The sequence below is a fragment of the Monodelphis domestica genome, chromosome X (assembly GCF_027887165.1).
Source record: "Monodelphis domestica isolate mMonDom1 chromosome X, mMonDom1.pri, whole genome shotgun sequence".
Taxonomy (NCBI): domain Eukaryota; kingdom Metazoa; phylum Chordata; class Mammalia; order Didelphimorphia; family Didelphidae; genus Monodelphis; species Monodelphis domestica.
In genome coordinates, this window is record NC_077235.1 from 31,041,356 (window position 1) to 31,066,225 (window position 24,870).

General features: G+C 46.6%; 1 protein-coding gene across 7 annotated transcripts in view; it reads left to right on the forward strand.

The window, feature by feature from the left end:
- ZDHHC15 (zinc finger DHHC-type palmitoyltransferase 15) overlaps positions 1-24,870 on the forward strand; it is a 90,435-nt gene that overhangs the window by 44,086 nt on the left and 21,479 nt on the right. For 4 of the 7 annotated variants that reach the window (XM_007507435.3, XM_007507434.3, XM_016426766.2 and 1 more), the window contains exons 4-11: positions 3,300-3,420; positions 5,650-5,719; positions 6,930-6,962; positions 7,681-7,801; positions 14,558-14,690; positions 16,880-17,006; positions 19,158-19,261; positions 21,807-21,926. In XM_007507435.3, coding sequence (XP_007507497.1) covers positions 3,300-3,420; positions 5,650-5,719; positions 6,930-6,962; positions 7,681-7,801; positions 14,558-14,690; positions 16,880-17,006; positions 19,158-19,261; positions 21,807-21,926 — 829 coding nt within the window. The remainder of the gene's footprint in view (positions 1-3,299; positions 3,421-5,649; positions 5,720-6,929; positions 6,963-7,680; positions 7,802-14,557; positions 14,691-16,879; positions 17,007-19,157; positions 19,262-21,806; positions 21,927-24,870) is intronic. The other 3 variants (XM_056808854.1, XM_007507437.3, XM_007507436.3) reach the window with 1 other exon arrangement.

Genomic DNA, 24,870 nt, shown 5'->3' on the forward strand with positions numbered 1-24,870 from the left:
TTCATCTCTCTCCCTCCCTCCCTCCCTCTCCCCCTCTTTCTTCCTGTCACTCCCTCCCTCTCTCTCTCCATTCCTCCCTCTCTCTCTTTCCCTCTCTATCTCTTTCTCCCTTCCTCTTCCTCTCTGTCTCCCTCCCTCTCTCTCTTCCTCTCTCCCTCCCCCTTTTCCTCTCTCTGCTTTTCTCTCTCCCTCCCTCCCTTCCACCCTCTTTACCTTTCTCCCTCCCTCCCTCTGTCTACCTCCGTCCTTCTCTCTCTCTCTCTCTCTCTCTCTCTCTCTCTCTCTCTCTCTCGCTGACTTTGTAACCTTGGACCAGTTTCTGCCCCTTCCCCCTGGGCCTCAGTTTCCTCTTTTGTAAAATGAGGAACAAGTACTGAACTAAACAGTTTTCAAAGTCTAAGAGGAACCTATCTGATGTTTCTAAATGTCCATAAATGTGCCCAGCGTTCCTCCAGACAAGCAAATTCCACCTTGGTCTTCAAGGGCACCAAAGCTGCACATCACCTGTAGGATGCTCATACTGCCAGAGTTGGGAATAGCCTGATCCTCTGATAGGCCTTACTGGAAGGCAATTCAAAATAAACATCATGACTTCTTGCACCTTGGCTTATATTTCTTTATCAAGAGCAAGAGAGATCTTTGAAACTTCCTTAACTTTGACCTTCTTCCATCCATATCCATCATTCCTCCAAGACAACCAAGTAAGCCAGCTTTTTCTGTGTATTTATAGTATTTTTCACTGCTCTGGAGTTGCTTTGAAATAAGTAGACATGGTTCTCGATACACACACAGTGTTTTTTCCTTTCTCATACTCTGAGTGCCAGATGTCTCAGCACCTCCCAGAACACCACATTTCTGCTTTGGGGCAGCTCTGATTATTAGGAAGCGTTTTTTTCTTTCTCATGTATAGTCAAGATTTGCCTCTCTTCCCCCATTGTAGCTAGTCCTATCTTTGAGGCTAAACTAAACAAGTCTGAAGTCTTCCTCCGTGTGGTCCTCCATTAAACATTTGAGGACAGCCTTCATGAGCCTCTAAGTCTTCTCTAATCTAGGCTAAGCATTCCCAGTTCCTCCAGGCAGTCTTTCTCTGGCCTGATTTCAAGTCCCATCACCATCCAATTCACTGTCCCCTGACCTGGGCCCAGTTTGCTGATGGCTTTCATCAAATATGCTGCTCAAAATGGAATCCGATATTTCAGAAGCAGCTTGGCCAGAGCAGAGTACAGCAGGCCTATTGTTCCCAGGTTCTAGATGTTGTGCTTCTTTATGAAGCAGTTCAGATTGAACTAGATCCTTGGATGAATAGCTGATAGATACTCCTTATAAGACCCCCAGATCTTTCTTCCTTCAGTTGGTGCCTTACTATATCTCTTATCCTGTCCTTGTGTACTCAGCTCTTATGGTTAAATTTTAAAAATTCTAACCACATTTTTAATGGCTGAAAGAACTGGAAACCCAAAAGGGAGTTTCTATTTCTTGATGGCATCCCTTTTAAACAGCAGCATCCCGGTGGCAAAGAAAGCTCTTCCTACCCTTCAAGGATTTCGTCCCCCTCGAGTAGCCAAATTTAGTAACCACGTGCCATCATATATTTCTCATGAACTTGGGGGTGAGACGGAGAACATATGATATCAAGCTCTAAACCAGAAATCTGGGGTCACTGAAGTGTTGAGACGAGCTAACTTCTTATAAGGCTGCAATAAATTAGAGCATTCAAAGGAGTCCTCCTCCAGCCTCATGAAGAGTTTTCCAAGCATCTTCCCCCGGAGACATCCTTGCCACTGACTAACCAAGCACAGTAGCCATCAGTAGGATTCTGGATGATAGCCAGCTGGCCAGCATTGAAGTGATAGACTCTGTAACCCAATTTCTCCAGGCTAATGGTTGACTGAGAAAATAGCTTTATTTTTAAAAAAGGCTTAAGAGCGAAAGGCCAAAAAAAGCCCAGTGCTGCCTGTTCCTGTTTTTCGCCCAACTCAAGGTGTTTACAGTTTTCTGAAAACCACATCAAAGCACTTAATTATCTTAACAAATGGCATTTGGACTCTTCAGTCCCTCCCTTTCATACTGGCCAGTTATTTTATGCTTCAGCCTCAGACTGCTTACAAGATATTAACCAGTAGAATGAGGCTGGAGCCTCCATTATTTATCTGTTTTTAAAAACCATCAGTGACTCAGTTATTTGTCCTGCAATCAGGATAATTGGTCAGAGCCCATTTCCTTGTTTGTCACACATAAAAAAAGCTCTCAAGTCACATTTGAAACTGGGGTAGGTAATTGGCATTTGCTTAATGGATGTAATTTTCGAAAGCTTCTTTTAGCATTCATTCTCCTAAGTCCTTCAGAATTGTCCTGGATCATTGCATTGCCACTAATGGAGAAGTCCATTACCTTCGATTGAACCACAGTGTATCCGTCTCTGTGTACAATGTTCTCCTGGCTCTGCTCCTCTCGCTCTGCATCACTTCCTGGAGGTTGTTCCAGTCCCCATGGAATTCCTCCACTTTATTATTCCTTTGAGCACAATAGTATTCCATCACCAACAGATACCACAATTTGTTGAGCCATTCCCCAATTGAAGGGCATCCCCTCATTTTCCAATTTTTGGCCACCACAAAGAGCGCAGCTATGAATATTCTTGTACAAGTCTTTTTCCTTATTATCTCTTTGGGGTATAAACCCAGCAGTGCTATGGCTGGATCAAAGGGCAGGCAGTCTTTTATCGCCCTTTGGGCATAGTTCCAAATTGCTCTCCAGAATGGTTGGATCAATTCACAGCTCCACCAGCAATGCACTAGCATGCCAACTTTGCCACATCCCCTCCAGCATTTATCACTTTCCTTTGCTGTCATGTTAGCCAATCTGCTAGGTGTGAGGTGATACCTCGGAGTTGTTTTGATTTGCATCTCTCTGATTACAAGAGATTTAGAACGTTTTTTCATGTGTTTAGAACACTATCCACATCCAGAGGAAGAACTGTGGGAGGAGAAATGCAGAAGAAAAACACCTGCCTGATCACATGGGTCAATGGGGATATGATTGGGGATGTAGACTCTAAATGATCACCCTAGTGCAAATATAACAATATGGAAATGGGTTTTGATCAAGGACACGCGTAAATCCCAGTGGAATTGTGTGTCAGATATGGGAGGGAGGTGGAAGGGAGGGAAAGAATATGATTTTTTGTAATCCTGGAAAAATGCTCTCAATTAGTCAATTAAATACATTTTTTGAAGCACAAAAAAGCTTCTTGTACCTCAGACCAAGTGAATGTATGTTTGTTTTCCTTTTGTTTCTAGTTCTTCATGTCCTATGGAGACAAGGAACGGTATGAAAATGAAGAAAGGCCTGAGGTTCAGAAGCAAATGCTCCTTGACATAGCCAAGAAGTTGCCAGTGTACACAAGGACTGGGAATGGAGGTGGGCTCATGGGAGATAGTGAGGGGTGGAGAGGGAGGCTGAAATGAGAGTGATTTCCAAAAGGTTCTATGGCCCAACTGGAAGGCCATGTGGCCCTTTTTCCCTGGCTCTCCAGCGAGCACCAAGGAGCCTTTCCCTTGATTTGTTCCTTATCTGCCCATTAGCCCCAGAAGCAGTGTTTAACTTTGGGAAGCTGAGATGGAGGCATCCTTCCATATCCAGCTGACCCCACTGTGGTCAGTACAGAACAAGGTCATTCTGGCTTGGAGGGATAGAGCAGGGACAGGGTCCTCCTCAGCATCGACCCTGGAAGCCAGTATACCATGCCATGCCGAAACAACATAGCCAGTACAGAATGAGGGTGGGTGGGCTGGCTGGTTTGGGGGAGGGGAAGCAGAACCTTGTTTGATATATTTGCATTGACTTTTGTGAGAGCCACATTGTTTTCAGAACAAATCAAATACCATGTTCCACTTTACCTATTCTGGACAGTCAGGAAACAAATTCTCTAGGCCCACAAAACAAAGTCTTCACTCAACTAGCAACACACCATGTGTTGAGTTCAACTTAAGAGCCAATGGAAACGTGTGCATTTCTCTCTTAGGTTCTTTCTTAACTTGCTCTTTCGTGCTCCATACAGTAGGCTCCAGGGCTTCCTGGGTGCCTCATTTCACCCATACGGGTGCTCTCCCCTGCCATAGTAGATTACAGTCCTTCCTGTTTTTAACAGGCAAACTTCATGAGTTGCTTGGGGTGAAGATTCCCTCCTAGCTGACTAGGTTTGTTGTGAAGTTTCCTTTGAGCTTAGTGAGGCCATGCTATCACTGGGCAGGCCTTTGGAGCCAGGAAGGCTCTTCCACAGTTTTTGTCCCACTGGCTTGACTTTCAAGACTCTAGATCACAGAATCTCAGATCAAGGGTAGGAAGAGGCCTCACAGGGCCCAAAACCGTGCCCCTTCATTTCTCAGAGAGGGGAAACTGAGGGCCCAGGGAGGTCCTGACTTGCTCAAGGTCACCCATGGAATGTGTCATGTCTAGGATTTGAATATAGATCCAGGAACTCCCAAACTCAATTTTCTTTGCTCTATGCCATGTTCCCTTTCTCTTGAGCACATGTAATAACAAAAGCCTTGCTTCCCTTTAACAGTTGCTCTTTGCAGAACAGTTTCTAATTTTTACCTAACTATAGTTCATCCTCCAGGAGCCCCAGAGATCAATGATTAGTCTTGTTTTTATAAAGAAGAAATTGGGGGAAAGGCGATTAAGAAGTAAATTGCCCTAGTTAAAGCTATTGGTAGCAGAGATTTTTTGAATTAGATTTTAACCCAGAGTCCTCCCTGAATCCCTTCTATTTCCCTCCTGGAGAGCCATTCTGTGTAGCAGATTTTTTTAAAAAGAAAACATTTCAGCAAAACCAATCAATACATTGAAAAATCTAGCATTCTATGCATTGGTCCCCACTCGGGCCTCACTTCCTCATGCTCAGCTCTGCCAAAGAGCGGGCCGACTCAGACCTCATCATTGGAGCCAAGCTCATTCCTGACAGTTTCGCAGCCTTCTGTTTCTATTGGTTTGTGGCTTTTATTCTTTCCGTTTGCATTGTTGTAGCCATGTCATTGGGTATCATTTTCCTGAGTCTGCTTATCTCCCTTTGCATCGGGTCAAAGAAGTCTTCCCATTCTTCTTGGGATTCCTTCTATTCTGTCATTTCTGTTGCAGGGAATGTTCACACACCATAGTTTGTTTTACCATTCCCCAGCCAACGCAATGGTATGCATATTCTAGTATATATGGAGCCTTTCTTTTTTTTTGCCAATGACCTCCTTGGTGGTCCATGGCTAGCAACAGAATCTTTGGGTTAAAGGATGCAGCCGTTTGTTTTAAACCAGAGGGGTTTCTGGTTCTTGGTCTTGTGCTTATCCATCTGGAGAACAGCTTGCCTGGTAGGGGACCTCACAGACGTTTCCACATGTAACGATGCTATGCATTCATTCTCACGCACACGCACACACACGCGCACACGCACACACACACACACACACACACACACACACACACACACACTTACCACTTGATACGCATCTGATCTGCTTTGGATTTGCTACCTTGCAACCATCTGAGTGTTGCTTGGCTGAAACATTTTTAAAGCCATCACCTATCTAAGGTAATAAGATGTGTGGGCCCAGAAGCGAGCCTTGACCCTGGCTAACCACCTCATATTTCTTCTAGCTGTACGATTCTGTGACCGGTGCCATCTGATCAAGCCTGATCGCTGCCACCACTGCTCTGTCTGTTCCATGTGAGTGACAAGAATATTTCCCTAGTGCTAAGCTTGCCCACTGCTAGTTGCCTAGGCAACGAGAAGACTGGTCTTTACATGTGACCATGCCAGGGCATCTCCCTTAAATCAAAGATGTCCAAGCTAAAAACGTCCTCATAAAGATGATGCTTTACACCAGAGGTTCTTTACCTGAGGGCGATAAGCTTGTTATTTTTTTTATATGTTGGTAATTCTATTTCAAAATCATTGTAATCCCATATTGTTGGGTTGTATTTTATCCATTTAAGAACCTGATTCTCAGAAGGGGGCCATAGGCTCCCCCAGACTACCAAAGGGACCGATGGCATAACAAAGGTTAAGACAGGAAAGAGAAACGGAGCCCCACCCAGAGGAGAGGAGATAAGGTGGGGTGAGGGCAGGAAAGGAATAGAATTCCAGGTGCATGGCCATTCAAGCCAGTGTTTTCCCTGGATGAGTTGCCCTGCCCATATTCCCTTCAATTGTGAAACTCCTTTGGGATTATCCTAGGCTTGACAGTGCCATTTACTTGGAAAGGATAGGTCTGGATAGCATGGGAGCAGGAGCAAGGAGAGCATGATAGAGAAGAAGATGGATCAGCAAGAAGACAGAATGTCTAAGAGGTGGAGTGAGACAGAAGGAAGAAAGACTCCCTAGGCCTTGACTCTTAAACAGCCGTTTCAAGACCAGTTATTTGCCATCAGTCTGATCCCATGACATGATCAATCACATCCTTGAAAGAGCCAAAGACTTGCTCCAGGAAGGGGTGTTTGTGGGCTGAGGTGTGGGCAGTGTGTCAGTAATGGAGCTGTGGGGCAGGGTGGATCCCCGGGCATCTCTCTCATACCCAAATTGATCCCCAGCATAGCATAGCACAGCTACAGAATCAACCACTCCTCTGTGGCAATGATATTCATAGTATGTGAACATGTTGGGGAGCCTTGATTCTGGCAGTGCAGGAAGCTCCTTCTTTAGGAACTCCTTCCACCAACATAGCTATGCCGATGAATTAGCAGAAAAGTCTGGAGTTGCCAGAGGCGGAGAGGTGATGTGATTCTCCCTAAGCATTAGATGTAACAATCGAACCAAGGTCTTCTAGGCTCCAAGGCCAGCATTCATTCTGTTCTCCAGAGATGATGATGATAACAGGTGATGTTTTCCCGACTAGTATGTTCTTACTCTGTCCTGTTGTATTTTGTCTCTTTTGTAGGTGTGTCTTGAAGATGGACCATCACTGTCCTTGGTACGGCCTCCTTCCTTATTGCCCTCTTACCTCTAAAGGATCCAAGTTGCTTCTGTATCCATTCTTCTCTAGCTCAGTTGCTTGTGCCTCTCTATTCACTTGTTCTTCAGCCCAATCAAAGCCAGAATAAATAATTGTACTTCTGCCCGTGCATTCCCAAAGCCCTACAGAGCAGATCGATTCCTTCCTGTTCACTGCCTTTAACAAGTGACCACATGGTTAACATGAGTCCAATTCTCTTCCACATTTCCAATCTGTTTCTCGCCACCCCGAAGGGTGGAATCCTCTGGCTGGCCCAGTATTGTTCATTTCGCATGCCCTCTTCTCAGTCTGGTTTGGTGGACATAGTGGGTGGGAATCAAATTGGATTATCTCACCACGGGCTAGAACAAGGCCGCCCCTACCCCCCAGCTCTGCACAGCTGCCTGGGCCGCCATAGTGAATTCGCAGCCCCAGATTTCCTTGGGTGTGTCTGGAACCAGCCCAGAGCTGGTAGGCAGGACATGAATCTCTGGGGCTGCAGATGGAGACAGAAATGAGTATGAAACCTGAACTTGGTTTTTTTCTGGTAATTCTATAGAGGACCTTCCAGCTCTGCAGGACTCCCACATGTCCCATAATGAAGCAGCGGGGGAAGACATGCTTCCCTTGTTTAGTCTGTTTCTGTAGCCACATGTTCTCAGCATGCTCCAATTCAAAATTCATTTGTGTTTTTTAGGGTGAATAACTGCATTGGATTTTCCAACTACAAATTCTTTCTTCAGTTCTTGGCCTACTCGGTTCTCTACTGTCTCTACATTGCCGCCACTGTCTTCCAGTATTTCATCAAATATTGGGTGGTAAGTGTAAGAATCCCGAAGGGTCGCTTCCCTCATTCACACACCCATCGCTGCCTACAAAGAGTTTCTTTACACCCACCTTGTCTTTGTTTTAGAAAGTTAACCCTTTATAGCGAAGGGAAATGCGGCTCAGTCTAAAGAAATCAAGAATGGGGACTTCCCAGCTGTGTGACTCTGGGCAAGTCACTTGACCCCCATTGCCTAGCCCTGACCACTCTTCTGCCTTGGAGCCAATACACAGTATTGACTCTAAGACAGAAGGTAAGGGTTAAAAAAAAAAGAATGGGTGCTGTGCCTGGGATTTCCTTGGTTAAAGAGAGCTCCCCAATGAGGAATGTAGGCCGTCACCTTCTCCTCAACCCAGAGTCTTAAAGAGTTGCCTAGAGCCCTAAGAGCGCCTGACACAGCTTAGATGAGCTGAGGCAAAGGGAAGTGAGCAGAGCCGGGAGATCAGGGTACACAGCCACAGCCATAGTGTACGATGAACACCTGTGAAGGACTCTGCTGTTCTCAGCAAGACGAGGGTCCAAGACAATTCCAGAGGACCCGTGATGGAAAACGGCTGCCCACCTCTAGTGCGAGAACTGGCAAGAACTCTGAGGGCAGATGGAAACAGGCCTTTTCACTTTCTTTATGTTTCTTGCTTTTTAGAAATTTCCTTTCACAACATGGCTAATATGGAAATAAGTTTTGCATGACTTCACACATATAATTGCTATCATCTTACTTGTCTTCTCAATGGTTAGGAGAAGAGTGGGAGGAAGAGGGAATTTGGAGCTCAAAACATTTTTAAATGAATGTTAAAAAGAGGTGACTTAGGGGCAGCTGGATAGTTCAGTGAATAGAGAGCTGAGCTAGGAATTGGGAGGTCCTGGGTTCCAATCTGGCCTGACACTTCCCAGCTGTGTGACCCTGGGCAAATCACTTAACCCCCACTGCCTAGCCCTCACCATTTTTCTTCCTTGGAACTGATACTTAGTTTCAATTCTAAGACTGAAAGTTAGGGTTTTTTTTAAAGAGGTGACTTACCCAGGGTCACACAACCAATTCATGTCAGAGACTCCAAGACTTGAAATCAAGGCTTCCTATCTTTGAGACCAGTTCTCTAGCCACTATACCATGCCATCTCTTTTATCATGGTCTGTTTCATTAAGACTTTAGGATCTTACCACTTATATGGCTCTGAACAACTTGACCTTCCAGGACATTTTATGTACATCTCTTGACAAGACCACTGTTACAGTGTGACCCTGGACAAGTCACTTGACCCCCATTGCCCAGCCCTTACCACTCCTCTGCCTTAGGGCCAATACACAGTACTGATTCTGAGATGGAAGGGAAGGGGTTAAAAAGGCCACTGTTACAGAACAGAGAATACAAAAAAATGGAACTCAGTTTTACAGTCAAGTTTCCTATAGAAAGGGCTGGCTACCACATGTCAGGCCCATTGCCTCTTTGCCCAAGAGTTGCCCATTCCCGCTTGGCATGACCATGCACTGAAATCCCCAGAGCTAATGGCCTGAAGGTTGAGAGGCTGCCAGAACTGAGCTTGAGGCCAAGAGGCCCACCATCTTGCTGCTTCTGGCGGTGCTGCTGTCTTTGTGCCAAGCCTTAAGGACATCACTTCCTCACTCCATAGAGGGAGGCCTGCCGGGCTTCCATAACTCACTGCAAACCTCCAGTGGAAGGATGCATGGGCCAGCACTCGATAGCGTTAGAATGCACTCGACAAGCCTACATCACTTTGTTTCTAAGCTTTTACTTGTGTGACCAGGCCTGATGGTAATGGAATAATAATAACAGGAAGGGCAATGTGGTGTAGGGAGAGGCAAGAGCTCTGAACAAGGAGTCAGCTCCCTTTCCTGCCCTGAGCCTCAGTTTGCTCATCTGTGAAACAGGGATATTACCTACCTCACATGGTGATTTGATGCGAAGCTCTTGTAATTACCAGTAACAATACTGGAGAAATAGTAGTCTAGGCAAAGTTCTGCCACTTTCTACCTTCACAACCATAGGCAGGTGACTTGCCCTATCTGGGCCTCAGTTTCCCATTTGCAAAATGAGGACATTAGACTAGATTAAGGGCTGGCAAACTATGGCCTGCAGGCCAAATTGAGCCCACTTCTTGTTTCAGTATGGCCAGCAAGCCAAAAATAGTTTTTCCATTTTAAAATAAAGTTCCATACCAAAAAGGCAGAGAATTTGGCCTGATAAGCCTGAGTTTGCTGACTCCTGGACCAGAAGCCTTTCAATCCCCATGTTTCTCCAGGTTCACATCTTATCCTGCTTTAGGGTTTACTGAGCACTTTCATTGCCGTGCCCCTGTGAGATACGCAGTACAGATCTGTTGTTCATCCCATTGTACAGAAAGGGAAATCAAGGCTTGGAGAGAGGCCCACCTTATCCATAGTCACTACAGCCCAAGAAATAGCTGAGCCAAGCCTTAACGGCAGGTTGTAGAGCCCACCCAATGCTGGGTTCTCTGCCATTTAGGGACCGTAAAGAAATGCCTCCCTCCAGACTCCTGTGATAGCTTTGTCAGCTTCTACTCTGTTGGCTGCCCCTGCAGAGCCCCAAGTAGCAGAGCCCAGAGATGTGGCCGGAGCATTCAGTCCCTACTATTTGAGATTTTCCTTTTCTTTATTTGTGGCAATGATCTCTGGCCCAAAGCTCCTCTAGAAAGGGTGAAGGCAATGGATCCTGGAACCAGAATACGGATCCTAATATACATGCAGAGGACAAAGGTGCCCAGGCTTTGCATTGTTGAGAATACTTAACTTCTTAATTAGGTAACTGTAGGAAGAACCAGGTCTGTGCCCTCCTCTGGACGTCTTGTTGCCAAGTCAAATCTCAGACCTCGGCCCCTGAGTCAGATCACGATTCCAGCCAGTTTCAGGGCTACTGTAGCAGGTAGAGAAAGTATGGCTTCTGGGGGTTGATGAAGAATATAAGCAGAAGGGAAGTTTTGCCCTGCTAGGCTACTTCTGTCCCTCCGTGCTGGGCATCTTAGCAGGAAGGCTCCAGCTTCCCTTTGGGCCCTTCCCCCCAGGGCGGAAATCCCTATCTGCTGCTCCATCTTCTATTACACATTTGGCATTCAGGCCACATACCATGCCTCTACTTCCGAGAATCCCTGGGTGGCCAAAAAGCTTCCTCCTCCAATCAGGAAGGAAAGAGCCAGCCTTTGCAGTCGGCTCCAGACCTGGCTTCATCCTCTGAATGGCAGAGATCCTATGGGAGGCCCAGCCTTCTTTCCTCCAGAGCTCCCTCACCCAGTTGAAGTTGTGGCCAAATATTGTCCCTCACCTGCCGTCTGAGGCCCCTGCTTTGAGTGATGGGATTTGGAACAGCTCTTAGGAAAGGAGCAATATTCCAGATCCAGGCCCTCTGGCCTCTTCTTTGGAAGTCTAAAACCGAGTAGCTCACAGCTGGCTAATTTCAGCCAAAGAGCCCCGGCCTGGTGATGAAAGCTCGAGAAAATCTGGTTTGTCTCCAGGCCCCTCGGCCGTCCTGAGCTTCAGGCTGTTTTCCTAAGCCTCCATTCCCTCTGCCCTTTGGTTCAGCAGAAGGCCTCCATAGCCTCGCTTTAACTTTCAAGTTTCCTCATTTCCAGGATAGGACAGACCTCCTAGAAGGCCAGGCCGAGCCCTCTGCTGCAAGAATCTAGTTCTGTTCAAACCATCCATATAGAATAGAATATGACGCCATTTCTCTTCATTAGCTTCCATATGGTACAGTGGACAGTGCTGCTTTGGAAGTCGGAGAACCTGGGTTCGAATAGTACTGCTCGTGTGACCTTGGGCAAAACACTTGCCTGCTAGAACTTCATTCCCACAAGCCTTCCTTTCTCCTTCCAGCCTGACCTGGAGGCAGGCTCACAGACTGAGCTCTAGCTAGCCTGGCCTCACAAGGTACTTTTCTACCCTAATCTTAGACCTCCTAAAAGACATTCGAGATTGACTTCATTCAGCACCCCCTCAGAGAGAGGGAGTGAGTGGTGACTTTCCCAAGGTCACAGAGCCCAGCAGGAATTTGAGCCCAGGTTTTCCCAACTCTAGGGCCAATGTTCTTGGCAGGCCACCACACACACCAGCTCACTAAATGCCTTTCTGGAGGAATTCAGCTCCCCAAAACCATGTTCTCAACTGGGGGGGGGGAGGAGAAATAAGTAGCAGCCATTGGCTATTGGCTCCCTTCCTGGTTGAAAAGCATTCTTCCCCTTCTCATTGCGCACACAGTGTACCTTAGTGCTTTGCTGCCATGTTTGTTCTGAGGTAGGACCGGAGGAAGACTGCCAGATATCTAACTGGAGGACAGAGCAGGAGACAGCCTGGCTCCCTTTAGGCTATAGCCACCCACTTCTGGCTTTGTACTGTCCAAAGGCAGCTACCTCACACACTAACTCATGCCACATTAGCTATAAAGAGCAAAAGGACCATACCTGTAGTGGCTTTTCAAGCCATCGCTGATGAGAAGACACATTCCAAGTTCGTTGCATGTTCCCATAAAGCATGGGGCAGTTCCATTCTTAAAGCTGGAAGAGATCTCCGTACTCATGCCAAAGGTCATTGATTTAGAGTTGAATGGCATCACATCCAGCCTCCTCATTTTATAGAGGAAGAAACTGAGGTCCAAAGGAGTGGATCGACTTGTCCAAAGCCACACAGGTAGTAAGTAGCAGAGGCAGAATTTAGGCACTCTGACTCCAAGTCTGGTCCTGTCCCATCTCTTAACAAAGGAGGAAATTGAAGCTCAAAAGAAAGTGACTTGCCCAAGGTCACATAGTGAGTGAGGCCATCCTGGTGTCCAGATTCAAAGCCAGCTCTTCCCATTTCTAGGAAGTGACTTCCTGGTCACTAGCAGAGATGAGACTAGAAGCCACTTCTGTACCACTTCTAAAAATTTAGAGACCAGAGTTGGTCAAAAGGAGATCTATGTTTAAAGAACTCGGGAAGAGTCTGCCCTCAAGAAACAGAGATGGATGGAATGGATCCCCTCTGTTTTGTTTAAACTGGAAAATGTATCTTCATTTCCCACACTACCTCCACCTGAAGCCAGGACCCATTTTTAGGTCAAAAACATATGCCTTGAGAAATAAGCAGTAGGAATGTCACATAGATGGCAGGTATAGTGTATAGTGGGGGGGGGGGAGGAGGGAGAGAGAGAGAGAGAGAGAGAAAATGAGTTGGAGAAACACATTCATTTGAAGAAAGGAAGTTCTCTGTGTTGGCACAGGCATTCTCACATACCTTCCCCAAAGGCGCATCATTGCCCCTCTTGCATCTGTCAACAGTCTTTCAGACCAAAAGATCCCTCGCCTGCAGCCAACCTGGTGAAGCCTCTCTGAACTTAGCTAGGCTAGTCTTCAGATGTCAGCCACACAGGCCTTTTCAGCTGGATGGCGTTTGACAGAACTTGAATTCCGCCCATAACCTTTGGAGAGGTCACTTCCCCTGAAACTGAAGGAGAAAAAAAGGGATGTCTTCTCAATTTTTCATACATAGGAGTAAATTATGAAGTCATTCAATTCTGTAGACACTTATTAAGTGCCTGCTGTTTGCAAGGCTCTTTCTCAGAAAGACTTTAGGTGGCCCTTGAGCTGAGCCCTAAAAAGCGGTAGACATTTCAAGAGAGGAGAAGGGGGACAGGATTCCTGGAATAGGAGAAATATTAGCGGAGCCAAAACCCAGAATGGATGGCCAATTGAACAGGGGGGGGGGGTGGGGGGGCATAGATCAAATAACACAAAATCTCAAATTTGTGGCTAGGGTTTTGTTTTCCTTTTTTCCATGGAGACAAGGTGGAAGGGAAAGAAAATGAATTTTTATTCATTAAAAAATCTGATAAAAGATTTAAAAAGCTCATTTAGAACCAAATTAGGAAGGAGTCTCAATGCCAAACTCTTTAGGAGTATCACTGACAGCTGAGGCAAGGTGGCCCCAAAGTAAAGAGGAAACAGAAAGGGGGCAGAGGTGAGGGTGACTCCTTCATTGTGAACCTGGGTCACTAGAAGGATGGTGATGCCCTCAATAGAAATGGGAAGGCTAGAGGATTTCAAGGGACACATTAAGTTGAGATGCTTATGGGACAACTAAGTGAAGTTGTCCGGTCAGGTATGTGGGACTGGAGATCAGGAGAGAGGTTAGGGCTGGAATCATCTGCACAGAGAGGATCATTGAACCCATGTGAGCTGAGCTGACAAGATCACCAAAAGAGAGAACTTCCTCTCTTGTGGGGAAAGTAATACATACAGAAGTAAGTGGGATACAAAATGGAAGGCAGTGCTTTACAAGAGACGGAAACCAAATGCTGCGGGATTTGGGGAAAGAAGGATCATTAATAACTGGGGTGAGGGAAGTATTGGGGAAAGCTTTGGGGAGTCAGTGAGAGAGACTTCCTTCCTAGCTGACATCGAACCATTTATGCTGAATAGTGATATGGTTCTCTCTTCCTTGGAGTCCTTCATGGAAAGGCCAGATGGCCATTTGTCAGGTCTCTTATGGTGGGAGTTACCGTGGTGTTTGAATTAAACCAGATGGTCATGGAGGTCCCATCTAGCGCTCCAAGTCTGTGATTCTACGATCTCCAGAGAGCCTTGTGGGGGAAGGACATTAACAGAGATGATAGAAGGGGGTCCGAGGGAAGATGCTGGTTTCAGGCATGGGTTTAACAGGGTGAACAAGTCCCAGGGAAGACCGAGGCTGAGTTTTGCCAGTTTCATCTCTTTCTCTTTTCCTTTGTGTGTTTTGCTCCCAGGGTGACCTGCCCAATACCCGCTCCAAGTTCCATGTCCTCTTCCTCCTTTTTGTGGCTTGCATGTTTTTCGTCAGCCTGATGATTCTCTTTGGCTACCATTGCTGGCTTCTGAGCAGAAACAAGACGACCTTGGGTAAGCTTGGACAGTTGGGGAGAGTAGTGGCATCATCACTCGGATTAGAGTATTCCAGTGACCCATTGGGCCCTCCAGGGAACCAGAGATGGTGTTGCCAGTTAGTTGCTGTCTCATCATTCTGCTTTGCAGCTGAGCCAGACTGAAGACAGCTTTAGTGAATGAAAACCTGCTTGCAAATGGCCCTGACTTGAAAGGTTGCTGTTTATAGCTCATATAGGGTAGCAGCACCCCCGAGTTCCCATCAGAGTTACAACTGACTGGGGCATACACCACCCCCCCATGGGCAGAGGAAGAAAGGGACACAAGAGGAAGCCAGGCAGAAGACCTGATAGAAGAATGAGCCGCCATTGTGAGCATTTCAAAGAGGGGGGAAGAAAGAATCTGAGAAGTGATGGAATAAATGTTTTAGCAGCATTTCTAGGCTAGAGACACTGAAGAAATGGGAAAATGTACAAGATCTGGCCCCACCCTCAGGGAGTTTACCGTAGGGTTGCAGAAGCTGAATGCGATCCATGAAAAGCTAAACAGATGAATGGTTCAGGATGTGTGATGTCATAACAAAGCAGCCCCTGAGTCATTGCCATGTGAAAATTCCAGAAGGGATGAGGACAAGGGGGTCCCAGGAGGACCCCATTTGCAGCCGCATCTTGCCCCATGGAGTACGATTGAGAGAGAGGGGAGTTGGGAAGACAGCTCTGGGAGGGAGCCCCTTTGTCTAGAACCAAGGGTTTGGGAAGTCGAGTGACTAGAGAGAGAGAGCTTATAAAGAAAGGTGGATGATAGATTGTAGAAGAAAATGAATGGCAAGAGTCTAGACTTGATTCATTAGGCAGTTGGGGAGCACTTAAATGGAGTGAGAAACACACATACTCCAAGCTGGGTTTTACTAAGCTTAGTCTGGGGATGAGTGCAGGACAGGTGGAAGGAGGACAGAAACCAGTCAGGCCTTGAGTTGATGAGAACCTAACCTGGGCCTTTGGAGGTGTAAATGGAAAGGGAAGGGGCAGACGTGAAAGATGGTGCCCAAAAAAGGCAAGAGGATTTGGAGCTGTTTCGATGTAATTTGAGAAGAAGAAAGTGCCCTTTGAGGTTCTGAGCCCACGGTACTAGGAGCATAAGCTAATGCTTCATCAGAATTTTATGGCACTTGGAGAGACAGCACGCATATTCACACACAGTTAGCAATACAAAACATTATCGAAGTATATAAAAATGGCCAAGGGATCAGGGTAGAATGGCGGAAGATTTGCAATCAGAGGATTTGAGTTCCCATCCTAGTTTTGACCTTGGACAAATCACTTTCCCAACCTGAGCCTCAATTTCCATCTCTGTAAGACTAAGGGATTGGATTAGAGGATCTCTTTTAAGTCCTTTCTGGCTAGAACATCCCACGGACCTTTCTCACTTTGTTCGTCTTTGATAGACAGTCTGTGCTCTCTCCTTCGAAGTGTGACATTAGGTTTTCTAAGGTCCTTTCTACTTGTGACATTTTGTATTCCTCAGTCCCTCCCAGGCCTGACAGTCTTTGTTCCGAACATCATCCCTTCCTGCAGATTTTTCAGAAATGAAATCTACATCGTTACCACTTTTTCAAACGTGATTATTCTGCAGCGGCTCTAAAGATAGGCACTGTTTGGCTGTTGCCAGTCGGATGACGAGAAAATGGCCTGAAATGTGTTTTTCCCTCCTTGCTTCTGGCGTGGAGAAGCGTGTTGGGCCTTGGCAGCCTGCTGAGATTTTCATAATAACAATTCCTCCTGTTTCTCAGGCATTTTGCTCCCAACCGCCCTATCTGACAGGTACCGAGAAGGAAAGTGAGGCTATCACATCAGTGAAGTGATTTGCCTGTACTGCTCACACAGCTAAAAAATATCCGAGTCAGGACTTAAACCCACCCCGATCCTGACCTGCCCTCATCTCGAAACTCCCATATTTTCTGCCAGGGCTTGGTGATGATGTCCAGAATCAGCTTCGGTCTGATTTTGTATGGGGTCAGTAGTCTTCCCCTGACTAAATGATCTCTGAGTAATTAAGGATGTTGGGTCAGCACTATGAGAGCTAATCAGGATGGTGGAATTCCCATGGGTCTGTAACGTCATAGGTTTTCCGAGTGGCTGGGGGCATCCCATAACACGTGGTCCTTTGTTCCTTCCTCTTTGTTCCCCTACTCCCTTAACTCACTCTAGAGGCCTTCTCTGCTCCAGTGTTTCTGAATGGCCCGGACAAAAATGGGTTCAACCTTGGCTTCATCAAAAACTTCCAGCAAGTGTTTGGTGAGAACAAGAAGCTGTGGTTACTCCCCATTGGGTCCAGGTAGGTGATCACCGGCCTAGCAAGAGAGATTTGCTGGTAGCCCAGCCCTTGAGATACCAGCACATTGCACTCAGCACCCAGGCTTGATTCCTGCCCTCAGATGTTCCACTTGTTTCTTCAAGAGCAGAGGAGGGTTCAGAGGTCAGTTTGGGCTTCTCCAGATAGCAGTAGTAACCCCAGGAGAGCAGCAGAGTCATGTCTGCTGGGAAAACAAATCAAACTACTGGTGACCAACTTCCCTATAAGATCCCCAGCCACACTATAAGACAAGGAAGTAGAACTAGTCAACATGGGGCTTTCAAAGCTCAGCAAAGGCAGATTAGGAAAATGTCTGCCTCAGACGAGCCTTCCAAGGTTACCAAGTCTAGCCTCTACCCGAAGAGGAGTTCCTTGCATAGTGTTTCTTTTGTGTGCTCATCCAGCCTTTGCTCAGAGACTTCCAATGAAAGGAAGATTCCTCCCACCCAGGAAGGCCCATTCCACTTTGGGACACCTTTGATTGTTGTGGAATTGGCCTACTGAGCCCAAAGCTGCCTCTCTGCCGCTCTCCCAGAGCTCCTAGCTCTGCCCTCTGGAGCTGAGCCAGACGAGGCTACCAGTGGACAACTCCTCAACAATGTGAGGCCCTTTTCCATATGATATTTGAAGACGGCCATCACATACCCCGAGTCTTGTCATTGCCAAGTTAAAGACCCCCATTTCCCTCTACTGATCCCCATTTGATAGGACCATGAGATCCTTCACTGTCCTGATTGCCCTCCTCTAGACACTCTCCAGCACATGTCCTTTCTCAAATATGGTGCTCCACCCGGGGCTCTGCATCAACCTGGTCCTGGGCCCTACATTGTTCTTCACGCAGTCAAGGAGTATGTTTGCTTTCTTGGCTGCCATATTCAGTTCAATTCAACATACATATATTAAACACCTATTCCATGCCAAGCTCTGTGCTAAGTGTGGGGAATACAATGAGAAAACAAAACAAGCCTTCTTGTTGTGCATGGCGTCACACGTATAATGAGTATCGCATCACATGCCTTCCCATGGCAAGCAGTACAACACCCCTTCTATCTGTGAAGGGACAGGGAGAGGCAGAAAAGCAGACAGTTTGGAACTCTGAATTTTTTTAAAAGTAGATGTTTAAAAGCAATTTCTACCCGCAAGGAGCTTAGATTCCGTTAGGGGACCACAGTGTGGCCACAAAGTCCGAATGATCTATTTAAACATAACATAAAGTAATTTCAAAAGGAAGAGGGCGTTACCCCTGGAGGGATCAGGCAGGCAAGGCCACATGTAGAAATGCAAGAAATATCTGGGTCTCTTATTGAGTTAGAGCAGCTAGGTGGCATAGTGGATACAGTGCTGGGCCTGGAGTCAGGAAAATTCAACTCTGAATTCAAATATGGCCTCAGATGCTTACTAGCTATGTGACCTTGAGCAAGTCACTTAACCTTGTTTGCCTCAGTTTCCTCATCTGCTAAATGAGCTGGAGAAGGAAATGACAAACAACTCCAACTGTACCAAGAAAACCCCAAAGGATTTCATGAGAAGTCAGACACGGCTGAAAAACTAAAACACAATAATGTTGAACTTGTCTGGCTTGGCTCTAGAGGGCAGAACTAGGAGCTCTGGAAGTTGCTATGGAGAGGAAGCTTTGGGCTGAGTAGGACAGATTTCCTAGCAATCAGAGGTGTCCCAAAGTAGAATGGGCCTTCCTGGGTTGGAAGCCTTCCTTTCACTGGAAGCTCTGAGTACAAAGGCATAGAGACCAGCAATGAAGTATGAATGGCCCATGAGCCAGCTAGAGCATGGGAGATGCCACACAACCAAGCTACTCTCTCTGCCTATTAGCCTTTCTCAAGAATTCGGAATCAAAGCAGTAAGGCAACGGGCTATAAATGGCAGTTGTCATAAATGTTATTTAGCTGCTGTCTTAAGCAAGAAAGAGCTTTTGGTCCAGAATAACCAACATTGATTCAGCTGGCCCTGGGACATTGAACAGGAAAACCATACTGCAAATACATGCTTCATGGTCCACCACAATTCCATCTGATAGGCCTAGAGATTCTCCAACCTTTTCCTCAGTTAGCTGTTCCTCCTTTGAAAGAGGCCCGTGTCATCTGCTGGTGCTCATTTTCTGCATCTCCCACATAGCCCAGGTGATGGACACTCCTTCCCAATGAGGTCCATGAACGAGTCCCAGAATCCACTGCTGGCCAATGAAGAACACTGGGAGGACAACGAGGAAGATGGTCGAGGTAAGTGAGGAAGAAGGGAATTTGCTTGGAGCAGAGCCCTGACCTACCCCTTTGGCCTGTCTGTGGTCATAGCTGGTGTGATAGCGTTCAGTTTGCCAAGCTTCTGTCCATAAAGGAGCTCATCCGCCCAGCAAAGGAGACTCTCCACGTACAGGTTAGTGTACCATTCAGAGTCAGCCGAGCAGCAAGGCGGGGAGGGAGGCAGCAGTTTGGAAGGGCCTCACCAGCCTTGATGAATTCAGTTTGGCTCAATCAGGATCATTAAGGAGCAAAGCCTAATGCCCTGGCAAGCTGTCTTTCCCAGAGTGTCATATCAAAAGTTGAAAGGGAAATCAGGGCAGTGAGTCCAACCTGTACCCAGAGGGCAGAAACCGGAAGACTGGGTGGAAGGTGCAAAGAGGTGGGGCATTTCCCTAATAATAAGTGGAATGGGCTGGCTCGGGAGGTAGTGGCCTCCCTTTGAAGGCTGGCTAACCACTCCATGAGAATTCTGTAGAGAAAGTTCTAGGCAGCTCTAGGAGGGACCCAGTTGCACTTCTCCCTATTCTTAAAACCTTCCCCAAAGCCTATAAGCCTGTGAGTTTCTGGCCCATCTCTCACCTGCCTTTACTTGCTAGACTTTGGAAAGGTAGTCCAGACTCACCGCCTCCTCCCACTCTTCAGTGATGTCCACATCAGTGGCTTTTTCTCAGGCTTCATCCTTTTGACGTCTTGGCAGCATTCAACATTACCCCGCTCCTCCTTGTGCTACTCTTTTCTCATGTTAGCTTCTTTGATGTTAGTTCTTCTTTTGTTCCTTCCTCCTCCCAAGTGTCAGCATTTCCCAAGACTGCCCTCAGCTCCCATCTCTTTCTATACTCATTCCTTTGGTGACTCATCTGCTCACATGGACACTGTCTAAATCTACGTCTCCAGGCCTAGCCTCTCTGCTGAGCTCAATAATCATGTTTTCTACATTCCACTGGGCATTCGAGGTCTTCCTTTCTAATCCTTCCCCACTGACTCAATGAAATTTCCTGTAAGATTCAGGTTGGGAAAATAGCTGCTCCTCTCAAAAAGAAGGCCAACGTGAACTTGTTGACCTGAGATCTGATCATTAGCTTTTGGCTAAGCACCTTTCCCATCACTGTTCCAAAAGTCTTCAAGGCTTTGGTCTGGCTTTCCCTAGACATAGGAGATTGAGTGCTGGATTTTGAGTCAGAAAGACGTGGGTTCAAATCCCACATCTAAAATGGCGAAGAATCTGTGCCCCAGTTGATCTTTATATCTACTAAGAAGTCAGTGGGGAGACTTGGGAAACCTGAGTTCTCTGCCTCTACATACCTGTGCCACTTTGAAAAAAAGTCACTGTGTCTCTCTGGGGCCCAAGTTGTTTAGTCATTAAAAGGGGACGGGGCAAGCAGTTTGGACTTGATGGCCTCGAAGGCCCATTTCAGGTTGAGATCTTTCTACTGTCCAAGATATAGGACTCCACCTCCTCTGCAAAACTACTTATGTTAAGCCACATCATACTGATGGGCAACAGAGCGGAGTACAAAGACCTGGGTTCAGATCCTGATATTCCATACAACTTGTATGGCCTTTGGCCTCCCTAGGCCTGTTTCCACAGCTGTAAAATGAAGAGCAGTGCCTGGTTTATAGTATGTGCTCTAGAAATGTTGTCCAAGTGATTGATTCCAGCAGTAAACCTGTGACCTTAACCGTGGATCCTGTTGAAGAATTATTCTAACACACCTAGGAAGTGCTGCTTTAGTGACCTAGTACCAAATATGGGCTCACGGCAGCCAGATATTCCAAATATCTCCCTCCTCTCTCCGGCCCCATTAGACTTCAGGTTCATCAACACTGGAAAGGCCCAGCAGAGATTCAATTCAGTATTGCCTTCGTTTAACCAGCAGCAAATGGAAGGTGAGCATCGGCTAGGCTTAACCATATGGCTGGGATCCAGTGAAACCCGTAAGAAGGATTTCCTGGTAAAACACGCTTCAGTGAAGCTGTCATCTCGTGGGCACTCTCCCTGCCACTGCTTATCACAGCTCCTCTCATCACGGGCCTTCTTGGTCTTTGACAATCCTTGCCCAGGCATCTACAGCACAAAGTCCCTGGCTGTGTTTCAGTGAGAACCCTTCCCCAGTGCTGATTGCTGTACATCTCAAACATGTGATCTTAAGGAATCGTCTGAGATTCAAGAAGCTTAACTTGCCCAGGATCACACAGCTTGAAAGTGTTAGAAGTAGGATTTGAACCCAAGTCTTTCTGACTCCAAGTCCAGCCCTCAATCCCCTATGTCACATTTCCTCTCTCTCCTTCCCCTGAGCCTTTGCATATCTCCTAGCTATCAATGCCCAGCTCAGGCTGCCCATCTGTGGCCTCTTGTTCCCGTTACATGACCATCATCCTTAATCTCTTCTGGTCCACTTCTTGCATGTGTCTTCATCACACACGTCCATTTGGGAGGTACAGGCTGATCTGCCAGTCCGGCGAGAGAGAGTTCCTTGGTTTGAGACTAATGAGAGTGAGGAAGAGAATCAAAATTTCATTCCAGGTTCCGAAGTTCTTTCAAGGTTTGGGGAGAGGATCTATTCGGCATACTCACCACAAGCAATGAATTCTTTAATGGAGATATTAAAGAGAGGATATGCAAATACCGGATCCCATGAACCAGGTAACCAACCCCAGGATGCCTGCCTCTAGGACATCCAGCAGCTTCATTCCACCTGATAGGGTAGATTCTGGGCCTTCAGGGCCCAAGGTTGGAATGAAGTGCCTCAATCTCCCGCTGCTGCTAAGGCAGCACCAGCTGGTCCCATTGTCTCGGTGCAACAATCAGTGGTTGGACAATCTGCCAGGGGCCTCTGGAATCACTGTGTTAAGCCTGTGCCCTGCCAAGGCTGTTAAGCAGGTGTAAATTCCCAAGTCATAAACTCAGAGATCCAGGGCTAGAAGGTCCCCTGGGGGCCATCTTGTCCCCCTCCATCTTAGAGGAGGAAACTGAGGCCCGGGAAGGTGAAGGGACTTACCCAAGGTCACAGAGAGAATCCACATCAGAGTCAGGAAGCCAGCATCCTTTCCACTTCTTCCCCATGGCCTCCTTTCCCCTTGTGTTCTAAGCAGCCAGAGACTCATGCATGAAGCCTTAGGCTTTTCTAGTGCTGGATAATTGGATACGTGTATATATATATATATGAACATAATAGAACCTAGGGTACATCTACCCAACAAGACATATGACAATAAAACATCATCTCTACATAACAGGATATAATAGAATATGGAAATCAGCTGTTACTAGATAAGAGGATGTGCGAGAAAAGCCACTTGGCTGTACGTCATCCCAAACCAAGATTCCCTGGTCATTTCTTGAGCAGGCCCGAGGAGGGCTATTAAGTCCCTCATTACACGTGACTCCACTCTAACAAGATAGTGTCCAGACCTTGTTAGACAGTACAGACAAGCATGCAGTCAGTGCCCATGAACGTGATCAGCTTTCAGCATCCTAGGCTCCTGGGCTGACCTCAGTTCACCAATTGTGATGAGTGGAACAAGGAAGACATTAAAGGATCATGATAGAAAAATAAATGAGCTTCCTTCCACTGGCCCCAGCTGGGGAGCAGAAAGATGGCCTTTCATTTGCTTGGGGAAATTTGAAGAATGCCTCAGGAGGAATTCTTTTTCTCATCTAGTGAAATCTCTGTAAAGTCAACTCAAGACTTTCAGCCTCAGTTTCTTCATCTGTAAAATGAAAGATGAGCCCTTGTAGCCAAACTTCTCTGAGCATGTGATGGCCAGCAGAGATTTCTCATAGTAAGAATATGGGGACAGACAACATGGGACAGTGGAAAAAATGAAAGATTTGGAGTCAGAGGCCTTGAATTCAAATGCTACTTCTGTCCCATCCTACATGGGTCACTTTGAGCAAGTCCCTCCACCTTCCCGGGGCCCCAGTTGTTCATCTTTAAAGTGGACTAGATAGTCTTGAAGGCCCATCGTAGCTCTAGATCTCAATTCTCTACTGCCAAGGCTCAGAGGATTCCATCTCCTCTGGTTGGGGCTCCTGGATGTATCATCCTGAAGGATAGTGCAGGTAGGTGAGAAGAGCACTGGATTGGAAGGCAGAAGCCTTGGGTTGGAATCTCGGCCCATCCACATCCTACCTGTGAGAATTGGAGCACGTTGTTTTCCTCTAATCTTTCTGTGCTTCACCCTCTCCCTCCCCCTTGAATTGAGGAGCTGGATTGGGTGAGCCCCAGAAACCCTTACGTGTATCTGCCAGTGCTAGAGATGGAAAGGATGAGGATTCCATGCCAGGAGAAATGAACAACCAAGTCACATGGCTTACAAATGAGCTATTCTGGGCACTCTGTTTGGCCCAAACAAAACAGCCTAGGGCAGAATGGCCAAAGGGCTAGTAGCCTCAAAATAAGGAAGCCTTGCATTCAAGGCCCATCTCTGACATATCCTGGCTTTTTTGGTTTAACCTCTTGGGGCTTTGGGCAGCTCTTAAGTTGCAGAGAAGGAGATGACCTGCATTGGTCAAGAAGAGTGTCAGCAAGTACAATAGTGACCATCCCTGACCTCTAGGAGCTTCCTAATATATAAGAAGGGAATACCTCGTGTTCCCATTGTAGGATATAAAGAATCAATACAGAATGATTTCAGAGTGGCAATCTGTGACAACTAAGTGAATCAGAAAGAGTTTCTTGAAGGAAGGTGTAGGTGCTAGAGCTGAGCTTTGAAGGGAGCTAGGGGTCCAAAGATATAGAGATGAGGAAGGAGAGCATTCATTTTATGCAAGAGGTACAGCCTATGCAAAGGCATGGAGGTGGGAGATAGAATGCCAAGGTTGGAGAACATCAACAAGGTCAGTTTGGTTGGAAGATAGTGTGCATAAGGGAGAAACGATGTGCAGGCAGCCTGAAAAGGCAGGCAAGAGCCAGACTATGAAAGTCTTTAAATGCCCAATAGAAGGATTTGTATTTCATCTTATAAGTGATGGGGAGCCACTGAAGTTTCTTGAGCAAAGGAGTGTCATGATCATATCTGTACTTCAGGATTATCTCCTTGGCAGCTCAATGGAGGGTAAATTAGAGAAAAGTAAAGAGTGGATGAAGAAAAACCAGTTCAAATAGACAATAGTCCAGTCAAAAGATGGTAAGTTGTCCCGTGAGTAGAAAGAAAGGAATGGAGTAGAGAGACACTCAGGAGATGGATTCAACAAGATTTGGTAACTTACTGGCTATAGGGATGAGTCTAAGTGAAAACCTGAAGATGGCCCCCAGGTCACGAACTTGGGTGACTGGAAGAACGGTGGTGCCCTCGACAGAAATGGGAAAATGAGCAGGAAAGGTGGCCTGAGGAGGGGAGTAATAACTTTTGTTTTGGATATAATGAGTTTGAGATGCCGCTGAGCCATCCAAGCGGGCATGTAGACACAGATGTAGCAGGTGGTTGGAGATGAGGGCTAGATATGTTGATCTGGGAGTCATCTGTATAGAGATAAAAGTTGAATCCGGTGGCACTAATGAAATCACCGAGAGACTCTATGTAGGGATCCCATTTCAAGGTTAAGCACAATCAGTGCTGTGGGCATTCAGAAGAGAGAGAAGTCA